Raw genomic sequence first — 15,182 nt, forward strand, 5'->3', positions numbered from 1 at the left:
AACTTAAAGATATCAAAATTACTAATGTGATTTAAAATTCTGTTCGGTACCCTATTTTATTCGTACTTTTTATAAAATAAAAATTAATGAAGTATATTATGTGCCTTAATACCTCCACTACATATTTCTCATTTTTAAATAGACGTACTAATGTAACCTAATATTTGGTAATAAACCACCGATAAGGTGTATTTCCACCTAATAAAATATTCAAATTATTCTTTTCAGTTTAGCACTTTTTTATTATTACTAGTAACAATTTCAGAATGGATTTTCCTTATATATAATACTTCTATGACAGTTTCTATAAGTGGGAGCTGTTCCGACTAAGAAAGACAGAATGACAGCAATTTCTCTATCCTCCGAGGTTCCAGTTCGGTTCTGCGCATTCTCAAGCATGCGCAATATAGATGAAGTGTCTCGAACGAAGATAGAAAATGAATATTGTCGGCACCGTAACGTAGGGATGTTTTTTCCCATATTACATATATATGGGATTTTCCATATTGGTAGTAAATATTCTGATTGTTAATTACGTACCTAGTATGTACTTCATGATGTCTATTATTAATAATAATTTTTATTCTTACATATAACAAATTGAAAGATAAATGAACAAAAATCATGAATTTACGAGGTTGTGGTAACTCAGGAACAAAATCTCTACCTGATACTATGGTAATCCTGTTCTACTCCTACAATTTTTGATGATTTTTTGGTAACCCTGGAACAACAAAATTTCTACCTGATATTGTGGTAACCCTGCTCTATTCATACATATTTTTTATGAGCTTGTGGTATCCCTGGAACAACAAAATCTCTACCTGATTCTGTGGTAACCCTGCTCTACTCATATATATTTTTGGTGTGCTTGTGGTATCACTCTAACTAAAAAATTTCTACCTGATACTATGGTAACCCTGCTCTCCTCACATCTTGTTTTAAGCTACGTGCAATTATTAGTTCGTTATCAGCTGTGTCTTAATAGTGCTTGTAACAAAAATAGAGAAGCGAGATGTCGAACAAAAAAACTCGATCAACTTTTATGCAATTTGGCGATTGAAACGATAAAGTATTTAGTGATGATTCTATGAGTCAGAGTTTTAACGACATAAAATTTTCAAGGAGAGTCGTGAAAGACGAAGCGAGACCGATTCAGGTACACAAGAGCTCGCACCCCAATCCCTAAAGATAGTCGGTTATCGGTTCGAATAATAGCAGACGAAGTATATATCAACTGCAAAGCTCTGTGCAAAATGGTTTCGAAAATCATTTTAGAGGAGAAAAGACAACATCAACTATCGATAACAGAATACTGTTTGGAGCTGGAGGAAAATGATCGTACGTTCCTCGATTACACTACTATGAGTGGTGGAAGCTGATTTTTCAGTACAAACTCAAAACGAGACGTTAACATTGGCTATCACCAAATGACCAAAATTACAAAAAAAGCTCGCATAAGCAAATCGATAGAGAAAACTTTCCAAAAATGCTTCTTTAACTGACGATATACTGAATAATTTTTACAGCATCATTCTCATTACTTAATTTTGAGACCTCGGTATAATTTTACTCACTATTAATCACATTTATTCACAATGAACATAAATTGTTACGAACAAATATGATATGAGTCCGGTCGTAGTGGAATTCTAAAAGTCGGCGAAAGCGAGCAGCACCTTTGATTTACGTTTTAATAAACAGCGGAAACCGTTTGATGTTTGTTTACATTTTTTTTTTTGATTAAAAAGGTCTATTTATTTATTTGTTTTGTTCCTTTATTTTCTAGAACTTTTGAGAATTTCTTTTGGGATATATAAACAAGTTTGTTGAGCGCAGTACATTAGCTTATCATAGTCATAGTGAAAAGAACGAGATAGAAAGTAACAAAGTGTTATTGATAAGTTAATGATTATAGTTAGTTAAGTGTAGTGTAAAGTGTTTAAATAGATTACGAACGTAATAGACAGTGTTTATAAATTCATCCCACGTGTAAATCAATAAGAAAAACATTATATTTTAAATGCAATTCTCCTACAAACACTTGGTCATAATTTTCTATGAGAATAGTGATCATTGAAAAAACTCACACAACAGAATCGTCCGTAACTTCGGAGAAAAACTATCTGTCTTGCTTAGGTGAAGTTTAGAACTTTAGTTCAGGTTGCTTATAGGGCTTTATATTATAAATTTTGTTCACTTCAACGTGCTACCAAATCTTCATCATCCATCGAATTCCCCTGATATGACATTGCCTGACTTATCAGTCACAACAGATAAAGGGTGAACCATTTAAAAGCATTTATAATAAAAGAAATATATTTTTATAACAATTTTAATGGGCAACATCAGAAGCTTAATCAGTACAGCTCAAAAACCATATAAATAAAGCAGGGGTGAAAAATGAATTTGGACTTTAGACAACGTGTTCCAACTTATCATCAACTTAACATCAATATGAAGGTGATGAAAATTATAACTAAAGTAAAGACCCTATCACCTGCTTTATTTAGGATGAATGGAAAAAAGTTAATAAATCCGGCGAGTAGTATTCCTCTTGTTGTTGTAACAAAACATTTCAAATTATAATTATTTTTTCCATACATCCTACGTTATCTTCTCAAACTTAACATACACATCAAAAAAATCAAATATACATACAAACATTAGACTAGAAAAAAATTTAACTTAATTTTCATTTTACAGTGAACTTTTGGGTGCAAATTTTTATCATAAAAAATTGATATATTTAACACTGTCTAAAATCAAGGTAATTAAAATTAAAAATAAAATTCTATATCAAAAATATGATTTTTTATAGTAAAATCCCCACATTCTATGAAGCTAATATCAATGGAATAATTTGACACCCCAACATAAATATTCATCAATATACGAATAACGGCTGATAAAACTAGAATAGTAGGCATATAATAAAATTTTCAGTCTGTTAAAAATTTATTTTTTGATTGCTCATGTTTGGTAAATGAACTTATAAATTGTATGTATTACTAAACAAAATATCAGTACATTTACTAAGAATTTGTTAATCCGCAACCCTTTATATGTTAATGATTAAATAACTTCTGAAGTATTTAAAAATTGTTCAATCGGTTATTGTAATAAAAATAACAAAAACACCCCTGCAAGTGAAACAAATATTATCAATAATAGAAACTTGCACACAAAAATAAACGATAGCCATTTAATAATTAATGAACACACTCCACTAAAAACCAGGACAATTTTAAGTGATCCACAGTTTGAATATACTTTCGATAAAGTTACAAATTTGCCGAAATTTCACTTAGATGCTCTTGAAGTTGCTAAAAGAAATCTGTAGCTCTTAATAAAAATTAATTTGTTCCTTAGATGAAGTAAGTTTGTTCATTTCAATAAATAAGAAACAATGCGGATTGGATAGTAATAAATCGCAAATATCGGTTCACCTCTTATTAGATATTTAATATTTAGTTTTTTGAAAAAAATGTATATGCTAAAGTATAATTATACAGTATATTGTGAAATTAGATGAAGCATATTGGTTCCTGGGGGATGTAATCTATTTTTTTCAAGTTATATAAGGGCGATTTTAAACTTAATTTGAATAAGTTACAGAAACTACAGAAAAATTATTCTTTAATTTTGCTTAAATCAATTCTGCCTATGAAAAGATGTGGATAAAAATGTTTCCGATTTAAATAATGATAATCTTTCGATTCAATAGCAAACTCCTTATCGTTAATACCATAATTCGTCTAGGGGGAATTATGGGTACCAAAACTGTTCCTCCTCAATTTTTTTATGCAATCCTCTTCAAATTGCCCTACTAATGATATATACATGCCTTTGTAACCCCGTGCCATATTGTTTAAATAATTGTTATTTTTCATTCGGACAAATTTTTTTCACATTTTTTATTAAAATACAAATAGAAAAGGTCTAATGACTTTTCGCGATGAAGTTAATATTTTTAGAGATATGAATTTTTAAAAGTACGAAAAATCAAAATTTCAGATTTTCATCCATCAAATATATATTAGTATATTAGTAAATGAAGAGAGAAGACCTCACAACTTTGTACCAATATCTTTTTATTACTTATATACAATTGTGATTCCAAAAAAATATTCAAATATGTTATTATTGTACTTTGTAAAATTCCAGGAAAAAACTTATTAGAAACAAATTGTAGACAATTTAGTTATTAATAACATTGCTTCCTTTAACAATCTCGATAAAGTTGATAGTTTTTAAGATAATGATAAATAATGATTTGGATACAGAGACGGTAATACTTAAAGGTAGGCAAAATATACTTATCAATTAAAAAAGATGTAACCAATGAAATCTTCTTAAATCTCCATTAAAAATATTATTAACTATTGTTTACAGGGCTGTATTTAAACTTAATGTCGTTCCTGGACGCCTGAAAAAAAATCCGCCCCAATAGTGGAATTTTACTTTAACTTGTTTATATATTTTATTTTTCAAAACTAAAATAACAAACTTCATCAAAGGAACCTATATAGGTGAGATTTAATTTAGCAAGGAAGTTTTTTAATAGGAGAAAAAAGTTTCCGTGGAAAGATGAAATGAATATCTCAAACAAATTGAATGAAGGCGTCGCTTAATCAAAAAAATTGTAATGAATTGTTTAAACCTTCATTCAGATCCATAATATATTGAGCATTAGTAAATAAAATTCGTTGTGAGCTTGGTGAAGAAAAATAACGAAAACTAATTTTCACAAAAATATACTAATGACATGCTTTTTTAAATGTTATCGTTTGTATTAAAAATATTTTTGGGATAGAATTTCTAAATAAAGTAAATTGTATGGGTTACACGAAAATATATCTTGCAGAACAACTAAGAAGCAAAATAATTGTACGTATAAAGTGTTGGTGGATAATTTTGATGGTTTTTTTTACAAATTTTGTGTAATGATTTATAAAAAATATACGTACATTATTATTTAAAAGTTAAATGAACAAGTGTTAATTTCATAAACTTACAATTAAAAGAAATATATTCTAAATACTGAAAAAAAAATCATTAGAAAAACGATCAAAAAAAGAAACAATTTGAATTATTTTATAAATCCCATTTTATTCCCTTAAAATTTTACATTTCGCTTTTAAATTCAAACACAGATGTGGGAGAAACATTCTAAGGTGTGTTTTGTCAAATATATTTAAAAAAATAGTCAGTATTTAAAAATTATAAATATAGTATGGATATCATTGGATACTTTCAAAAGAAAACAACTAATAACAAATCAATTTAAAAACAAACCAGTTTTTGTATTCTAAAAACGGCATCCATAAAAAAGTATTATTCTGAATTAGCTATTCACTAAAACAAATTACCGATAGAGTGATAACAAAATTAGATAAACGTCAATGAACTTTTTAATCACTTCAAATGGTTACATTTCGCATTTTTTGTATTCAAGTAAGTATTGTTTATATAGATCACAATCTTCCCCTGGTAATAAACCATGCCAAGGGGTTACAGACACGAATGAGAAAAGAACGTCAAAATTTCTGATAAATAGCAAGAGGACAACTCTCAAATAATTAAAAATCACTGTGATCTGCATTAGTGTGACATAGAATGTTAGGCAAGGCGCAAATTTAGGCACGTATAGCTCGTGTGAGGTATGCACCACACTGTGCAGTTTTTCTATCTACAAGATTGAATACAGTGACGAAAATTGACAACGCAGCGCGACCTGACATGACACGCGTGAGCTCACAGACGTGTCCCGCTCTGCAATTTTTTTTACGAAAAATGACAGAAAAAAGTTATTAGAGGTAAAATATCACAGAGATCTTTACGATACTAAAAATGGTGATTATGTGTAGACAAAACTGAAAAAATCGGATTTGCGATGCATCATCCGATTCTGAACTTAAATTCAATAACAACAATTGTTTTGTTCGATTGTCGCTGGCTAGTCGCGAACTGCCAATCAAATTCAAACCGTTTCCTATTTGAAAACGCATGTCTCAATATGCGGATCACCATGCAGCACGAGTAGCATGTTCGAGTCTTGCACGCTACCTCACGCGTGCTATACACATCTCAATTTGCGCCTGGCCTTGGTGTAAATCAGTACTTGGTTTCCAAACAAATCAATTGTAATGAAAAGTATACAAAAGGCTTGGCTTTTATCTAAATTATAATGAAGCTTAGAACATACAAATTCAAATTATATTTAATAATCTGAGTCTGTCTGAAAACATATTATAAAAAAATATTTATTCGCTTATAGGATTTCAATAAAAAATAAATTTGTTTGGATTCCGGACATTGTAAATGACGTTTTATTAGTAATATAGAAAAAACTATATACAGATGACATACATCTCAAAAGATGACAGAATGTTTGAAAAGAGCTTAACTTGAAATAAAATGTGTTTACAGCAAAAGTAAACTTAAAATAAATTCTTTAACTTCTTTGAATATATTTAGAGAGCCAAAATGTTTTGAGGAATTCAAACTATGAGCTAATTTGAGAAATTATCAGTCATATATAATGGGTTAAGAATAGTATTAATTTTTTAAGGTTATTATTATGTTTATATTGTTTTTTCTATCCTTATAACCACAGCAAATTTAGTTGCAGCTAACTCAGAAAAAAAATAAATCAATATGCTTCATCCCAAATCAACAATAATTTTATAAACTTCAATCTCTTAACGTTTCAACCTTAAAATCTAATTATACAGTTTTTCCGAGCACTTTGTAACAAAAGATTCTCTAAGTCTGGCAGAGGTGATCGAAGGTTATCATCACCTCTAATATTTAAAAGTACGTAATATTGAAATTAATACACTTCATGGCCATACAAAAAAATTAACATTTACAATAGATTATATAATGTAATAAAGTGCGCGCGAAAATGATATAATTACGTTTATCACAACACTCGAGCTTGTATAATGCACAAGGTTAAAACGTTTATTTATTTGGAGTGTTTGTCAACTGGAACAATTTACAATAAATCAAAAGTGAGCTATCGGGTTTGATTATTTTTGTCGAGTTCTATTATTGCATCTGACTGGAACACTCATTGGTACAAAATATGTTTAAAGTTAAAATGTACAACTGTAAAAATAGATTTGTGTCTATTGTATAAAAAATTTCTAGGACCTAATTCCCAGCACAGAAGAACATCCTTAACGAAAATCGTTTATGAAAAATGTAAAAAGTTTCGTGATCATTTTTAGTATATTTTAGCAGGAAAGTTGTATTTTTGGTCCAGAAAGTCGAGATCATTAAAAAGATTTATCTGATTCGTTAGTTTCAAAGAATTGGATAAATATATCCATGAAACTGTGTTAAATAAAAGTATCTTACTGCGAGATCCAAAAATAAAGAGCATCATTTCTTTCTATACAACACAATCCTAACTACAGATATTCATTTTGATGAGAAAAAAGATTTGATTGCCCATTCGATCCCTAATTGGTTCACTGGAAATTGAAACGATAAAGGATTTTTACCGATTTATAATGAGATTAGAATAAATTACAAACGTCTTATCATTGAACAATTGTAAAATTTTCATGATTGTCGCTTGATTAACCAGGGCAGAGCAACTTGGTGTATACTATCAGAAAAAAATTTTGAAAATATATACCAATTAGTATTAATATTATACTTCTGTGCGAAAATAATTGGTATTTTATTAAATATTGTATCAGGTTTTGAAAAACTGCAAAAGAAACGAATTGATTGTCAAGGAGGTAAAATAATCAACAAAAACGGATATTTGAACTACTACCAACATTTATACAGTGAAGTTTGAACAAATTAAAAATTCTCTAAAAAAAATCGTATTTCAAAAACCTACACAATCAAAACTATTCTTTTCATGACACTTTCTGAAAATATGACGGAAATTATTTGAAAAAAGAATCAGAATATACTGTTGAAAATCTTCAATTCAATTTTGAAGATTATCATGTTTTTCAATCCCATACTATCCATCTTTTATACTACTGTTGCAGAGAGGACATCAAATTATTCATTAAAATATTTGAATGAATAAATAGTACTGATAATAAGTTGGCGAGTAGAAGATAAAATACTGATCATACTGTTTACACCAACACTACACTATCTGACGAGCATTTCGATAACCAAGTTAACGTCTTCAGAGACTGTTTACAGTTTACCTTTCTTGGTCATCAAAACGCTCATATCAGACAGTGTAATTGTGAGTATTGGTGTAAACAGTGTGTTCAATATGAATATCATCAACGGTTTCAGAAATTCCAGCTTAGAAGATAAAATAGTGGAACGTTTTGGGAGTTTTTCTAAAATTGAATCTCGAATAATTTTTTTTTGTGGCATTAGATCGCAACCGAAATAATACCAATTTTTCATATATTATTAAACAGTTTTTTTTCTTCTATTTAAAAGCTCTTCTGTCCTGGAAATACTACTTTTAATTTACAATTAACAAAACTGAGATGCATATAACTCAATTAGATAGATTACACATAGTGGAGTGTGCAAACTGGAAAAAAAAACGAAGGATTCAATCAAAATAACAATTCTACAAAAAAATCAGCTAACAGTCTTAAAAGTAAATTATATACTGATAACTGAAAAAGGCGCCGCCGACCCAACCTCTGCTCCGCCACTGTAAATTCGTTATGTACATACACAGCCTATAAATAGCATACAACTTATATAAAAAAACCTGTGATAACTGTTCATTAATAAATCGTGGCATTATATTTGCATCTTATAATATAAGAGTTGTTTTTTATTATGTTCAATTTGCTAACTAAATGAGTCAGGTGCCGAGGTGAAAAATTTATCTCGAAATAAAAAAAATTATTATCCTCTCATATATATCATATTATATACTAGCATAACATTTAAAATAATACAAAATATATACTAACCCTACAAATACAAATAAAATCTAATAAACCAGCTATGATTATGAACAAATTTTAGCTAAATTCAAAAAAAAACTCGCCGATACAAAAATCTCGTCAAATGTTTAAATGGAAAGGAAATATATACTGATAAAACAAATAATCACTGATTAGCGTTAGTTGACATAAAATTTCAATATCGTGTACAATTTATTAAACTATAATTTATAAAAAATAATATATATCAAAGAAATTCGAATAAAGACAAACACCAATTTAATCCCACATAAATATCATCGATCAATATATAAAATACAATATTGAAGAATACAGAATACGTAAAATAATTTTCAATGTTTTGAAAAAATTTTTTTTTTGGAATAAAACAGCTTTACGCTTGAAGTAAATAGAACAATAGTTTCCATTATTCTACGAGTCGCAAATCCCGTTACCAAGTCATTCAGGTATCTCAGGAAACGAAATCCAATCAAAAGAGACAAAAAAAATTAATAAGAGAATATAAATTACATTACCCTGACACCTGGGCAATAATTAAAGAAGAATTATGGAACAATTGACTGTGGATAATTAGGAGACTTGAAACTTATTTGCAGAACTATTCGTTGCTTATGGTTCCAGGGTCGAAGTCAGTGGAGCTTTAATTCAAGTACATAATACGAAATGGCTTAAGTAGACAGTTGGCGTTAGCATTTAATTTTGTAATCCACTGCTAAGCTTATAATAGTTGTAGAATGGTAGAAAATAATTTTACTTTCATAGGAGACACAGCTGTTTTTTTACTTCCAGAAAAAAATCCTTTATCATACTCTCCTGGTGCAAGCTTCGGTGTAAAGTCCTGGATACACCACAGAACCTAAAGAGTCTATATCTGTTACTTTCTGTAGTCACCTATGCTTACTTTAGAAGCAAGTCTTCAGACATACCACACTCTTCAATCATGCCGGTAACAAACAAAACTAGATCTTGGCTGTATGTTATTCAAAAGGTCAATACAGAAGAAGAAATAGTTGAATAAAACAATCCGCTCGGCTATCAAACCTGTATCTTTGTCGACTGATAAAATTTCGTTTTCCACCGATTCGATGACGTTACTTTCGGGCAATTACAATCAATAAACTGGCAACTTGTCAGTGTAACGTATTATATCGAGTTAGTTTATTAGATAATAATGCAAAGAACGTTTGAAGGTTATAGATTTGCTTTGTACTGGTTCTTTTTTCTTTTCAAATTTGAAATACCTTCACAAACCTCCCTCGATTCATAATTTTGTATTTAGTGAGCTTGATTGAAAATCATAGAAGGTACTCGTCATTGTTTTACTGTAGAAAGAGGAATTTGAAGAAGTGGGCGAAGTATATATGAACGAAAACTAGGCACTGTTCTGTAGGCATATAAAAAACATTTTAATCCTAAAATTATCTGGAAACAGGTTTACATAAAAACTGAAACTAACAAAAAATTGTAACAACTAAAATTTGACGCAATTTCGGATAGCTGGTATTAAATTAGTCTAAGAAAAGATAACTGCACCAATAAATTAAAAAAAATTTAACCACAGAATAATTTCCTTTACAATTTTTTTGCTATACAATATAGGAAGCACGCCTTTACAATATAAAGTACATTTTACTAAATAGATACGACAATCATTTGATTAAAATTTTTTGCTTGGTTTTTTTTATAAAGAAAATAATCCTGAAGTTAAAAACCTTTTTGCATACAACTATTATTAATCGGAGTAGTAGTAGCTACCGTATTGATAAGATTAATGTCATCTTGGACAATGCTACATATATATAAACATCAACTTTCCGCAGTCTGGAGCATATTATACAAAGAGTTTCATAGAAACCACGAAAAGTTGATTGTACATCAAAATTATAACATTTGAAATAATCGTTTATTATCCTATAGTAAAAAATTTAAAATACAGAGCAACCTGATCTAAGTTGTTTTTTTATTTACGTAGTGGCGTATCACGGGAATTAGAAACAAAATTGTTTGTTTTTAATGATAATATGTCATTCACTGGAAAATTGATAATAAAAATCAGATTTATCTCCTAGTCAACAAGAAACAACATAAATGATACTCAGTCCAAATTGTTTCAATTACACGACTCGACAAAAAAAATTTCGTTCTTTGTCCTAAAGTTTATATTATGATTTTTCGGTCAATTATACACATATACTTTTTTTTTCATATAAGGTTTGCTTTTGTGACAGTTATAGAAATAATACTCATTTATATTCATTACAATTAGTTATAATACATTTAAAAATACTGCTAGATCAGAGTAGGGTGCCTCCAGATGACGCTCGATGGATAAACAACGATCCGATGTTTTCTACATATCTAGAATATGTTAAAATGTCATTGTAAAGGTGTAAATATGATACCGATGCATTTCGTTTTATATGTGGTTAATTTATTAAAGTTCGAGACATAAAATATGAAGACATTTCATGTTCTATGTGAACTACGAAGCATATTTTGACTGTCCTAGTCGTAGTTATGGGCTCCACATGTTGCTTGTAGTTATTGTAAAAAATGTTTGAAAGATGAGTAAATTGAGAAATTTGCTATAATAAGAATCTGACGAGAACTTCAAGTAAAAAATGCAAAACCTATCGAATATCCCAGACCTCGAATCTTCTTCTGATCCAATTGCTCATGACCTGACACGGTACTTAAGGTACCAAAAAAATTATGGGAAATGAATTCCCACTTCTTCCAATTGCTCATTCAGTACATTTAAAAGAAAATTATGAAAGTGTTGAAAATTGCTTAAGATTTCAAAATAGTTGATGGGTTATGCAAATTCTCCGTATTTCCTGTGCTTATGGGGTAGCGGAGCGAATAATAAGCACTATATTCAACGGTCATGGCCTGTAAGAACAGAATTTTGTTTCGGAAAACAAAACGTAAAATATGATTGTTGAAGCGGAAAAAGTGTTGATGAAACAATTTGTTAAAAAACTCGATCAAACCTCCGAAACTTTTCGATACTTGAAAAAAATTTTTCCCAAGTTATCAGAAGCAAAAGTTGAAGGTGGGGTTTTTGTTGGTTAGGTTAGGTTAGGCAAATTAGACAAATTTTCGCCGATGAAGAATTTCTAAAGTTACTGAATAGTACTCAAAAAGAGAGTTGGTACAGTTTAAAATCAGTAGTTTCAGGAATTTAAAAAAAAAAACAGAGTTGAAAACTAGTTAGATGAAGTTATGCTAAAAATGTCATTGAAAGTTCATTTACCATTTAGATAAATTTAAAAACAATATGGGAACGTATTCAGAAGAACAAGGAGAACGTTTTCATCAGGACATTATGAGCTTCGAACAGCGTTATCAAGGCCAATACAATGAAAGCATGATGGGAGATTACATCTGGGGTTTATTTAAACAAAGTACTTATGAATATAAAAACTTCTGATGTATGTTTAACTTTTTTATGAGCTATTTTGATAGTAAAGCTTGATACAAAGTTATAAACATATTTATTTGTAGGTTCTATCTTCAATTAAACATTTTGAAAAATATCGCTTAGTTCGACTTCTAAATACAAAAGCAAACTATTATATGTTATGTAATTTTTTTTTCGTGTAATTACGATCCAAATTTTATGCATTGGAGTCAAAGTCAAATTTTGTGTTGACACGTGTTATCTCGAAATCATTGTGAATAAAATTTTATTGATCTGTTTCTATAGTCAAATGCATATTAAGAAATAAAGATTAAAAATAAAAAACTACCACTACAAGAAAATTTTTGAATAGTTTCTGTTGAATAAATTATTTTTTTTTTAATTTTGGATGTCGAGTCAAATTTCAATTTTATTTCCAAATTGGACAAGTGTAAACCTATAAATAAACACTAAGCTCAACAAAACTTGATACCAAATTATTCAAATTTCTAAAGGAACCAAATTAATACCATCTCGTTTAAAATATGTACATTTTTTTAGCAATGCATAATTTTTTTATGGAAAAAAATTTCCGAATTAACATAATTTATAAGGGTGGCCAGAATTATATACAAATACGTTAATTTCTAAATCTGATGAGTGAGTTAAAAAAAGGTACTTAATGTAATGGGTTTTTTCAATAAAATATGTACTTTTAAGGAGAGGTACAATCCTTTAAAGAAATTAATACATTACATCATTTTTTTAATATCATCCAAACAATTTCAATTACAAATTACACATTTTGACTCTAATTATATGACATTGAGGTAATTAATTTGATGTAACCGCCTACCTCAACTTATATGGAAACAGAGTATTTTTGGTATTGTAGAAATGTAACAAATTAATTAAGTCATTAGAAGAGCATATTTTTGGCACATAAACCATTTTTTCAAAATATTAAGAATAGTGACATAATAAGTCTCGTCTAACCTCCAAAACTACCCTATATCTGTACAGGATGTGGTAACATGAAATTAATTATATATAATAATTTACCAAATATGAATTTCATTTTCTCAATAGACCCACTTATTACTCAGTATCTTTATATTAAGACACTATCAGCTCTAGAAAATAATGTAGATATTTCTGGACTACCTTGTACATTATTTATGAGTAAATTTTGAAAACAGTCAACGCCAATAGAAAAAAAACTGAAGAAGGATTGAGGTGAGGTCATCTACATACAATGAATGACAGAAAAAAAATAGTAAGATGATGTTAGGTGTCTAAAGGAAGGCGTAGATAAAGGACGTGAAGGTGGTAGCAAGTAAGGAAAAATGGAAAGAGAACTGGAGAATAATTACAACTCCAACAGAGATTGAGTGGGTAAACAATAATTTTATTATAATTGTTGTTTCGTGACATATTGTCAAATATAACTTTTTTGAATAACAGAATGTTGTTTGAAATAGAAACTGTTTTTTTGTAAGATATGTCAAGCATATTTTAAAAGCGAGGTACAATACAAATTGATAAGTCCACCAAGACAACGCAGAAAATTAATTTCTCTAATTGTTTTGTTTGGTAAGGGAGCAACCTTTAAGTGCCGCCAAGTTCATATTTTACGAGGGTACTTCAATTTATAATACAAATTCACAGAATTGGATAAATATAATATTATATATTTGCAATTCATCAATTATTTAATTTTTTTTGTATCAAGTTTTGATTGATTTTTATTAGATTTACAAGAAAAAATCACATCAGACCATCCATACTAATGCAATCATGGCATTCCTTAATTTCCTAATCACAAGTATCATCGTCTCTCGATCCAAATCGGTTTTAATTTAAAATATGTATTCGTTTAGCGATCGAGCAAAGGTAGGGAGGGCGCAACAATTCAATTTAAAAAAAACCAACAATATTATACACTAATACCTACACTCCCTCTTATATATAGAATGGTAAATTATTTGTCAAAAATAATCTTTTAACATTAGCCTGTATACATGGATAGACGTCAAGAGAAATAGAGAGAGAGATAAAAGAGTTCGGGTAAGCCGCGTCAACAAAAATTGGGCCAATCACAGTCGCGCAACCTGCGTCGTACAGCACTAATATTTATTTCTTCATATTCCTTTTTTTTAAATATATCAATATTCAACAGTCGGCTAGGAACATATGATTCGCACACAGTAAAGTGAAATCATAATGTACATGGAAACCCTAAATGCCATAAGTTTTGTTTTTGTTTGGGGCAGTCAATCGGCGCACACTATATGTATATATATATATATATGTATAAATATCTGTGACATTACAAGAGCACCACCGTCCCCATTTAACACTAACGTCCTGAATCCGTGCTACTTGGGAGATCGGGGAGTTACAAAGTCGCGTAGTTGGGATGTTCTCATTTCAGTTCTTCTTCTCTGAGACCTTTCATGGCTGGATCTGGCACCTCCGCGATTCATACCATTATGTCGCTGTTGATTTCCGCTACCGCTCGTTTCTGTTCGTTGTGGACCATTATCTAAACACAAACACAAATATTTTGGATGAAAATTTATCTATAAAAAAATTCATAATAGAAAATACCTGTACATGTTAAAAATAAAATTATATTTTCAAAATCAATATTATTTATATATATAGACATTAGGGGAGACATTATTTTAGCAATTGTTCTATTTTATATTAGACTCGTAAGCAAAAAAATAGACCCAAAAGTCTCTAGTATAAAATCTGTAGCTTTCATTCTATTTCTGATTTAGCATCTCAAAGCCATTAGCTTTATAATGAGTGGTGTATGTAATTATAGAATGATTTTTTTTAATACTAGTCCC

The 15,182-nt window shown here is 29.4% G+C and overlaps 1 protein-coding gene across 4 annotated transcripts in view; it reads right to left on the reverse strand.

The window, feature by feature from the left end:
- Window positions 1–5,165: 5,165 nt before the first annotated feature.
- Window positions 5,166–15,182, reverse strand: part of LOC130440584 (la-related protein 4) — a 42,811-nt gene continuing 32,794 nt past the window's right edge. For all 4 annotated transcript variants that reach the window (XM_056773841.1, XM_056773842.1, XM_056773844.1 and 1 more), the window contains one exon: window positions 5,166–14,869. In XM_056773841.1, coding sequence (XP_056629819.1) covers window positions 14,703–14,869 — 167 coding nt within the window. In that variant the 3' untranslated portion in view covers window positions 5,166–14,702. The remainder of the gene's footprint in view (window positions 14,870–15,182) is intronic.

The sequence above is a fragment of the Diorhabda sublineata genome, chromosome 2, assembly GCF_026230105.1.
Source record: "Diorhabda sublineata isolate icDioSubl1.1 chromosome 2, icDioSubl1.1, whole genome shotgun sequence".
Taxonomy (NCBI): domain Eukaryota; kingdom Metazoa; phylum Arthropoda; class Insecta; order Coleoptera; family Chrysomelidae; genus Diorhabda; species Diorhabda sublineata.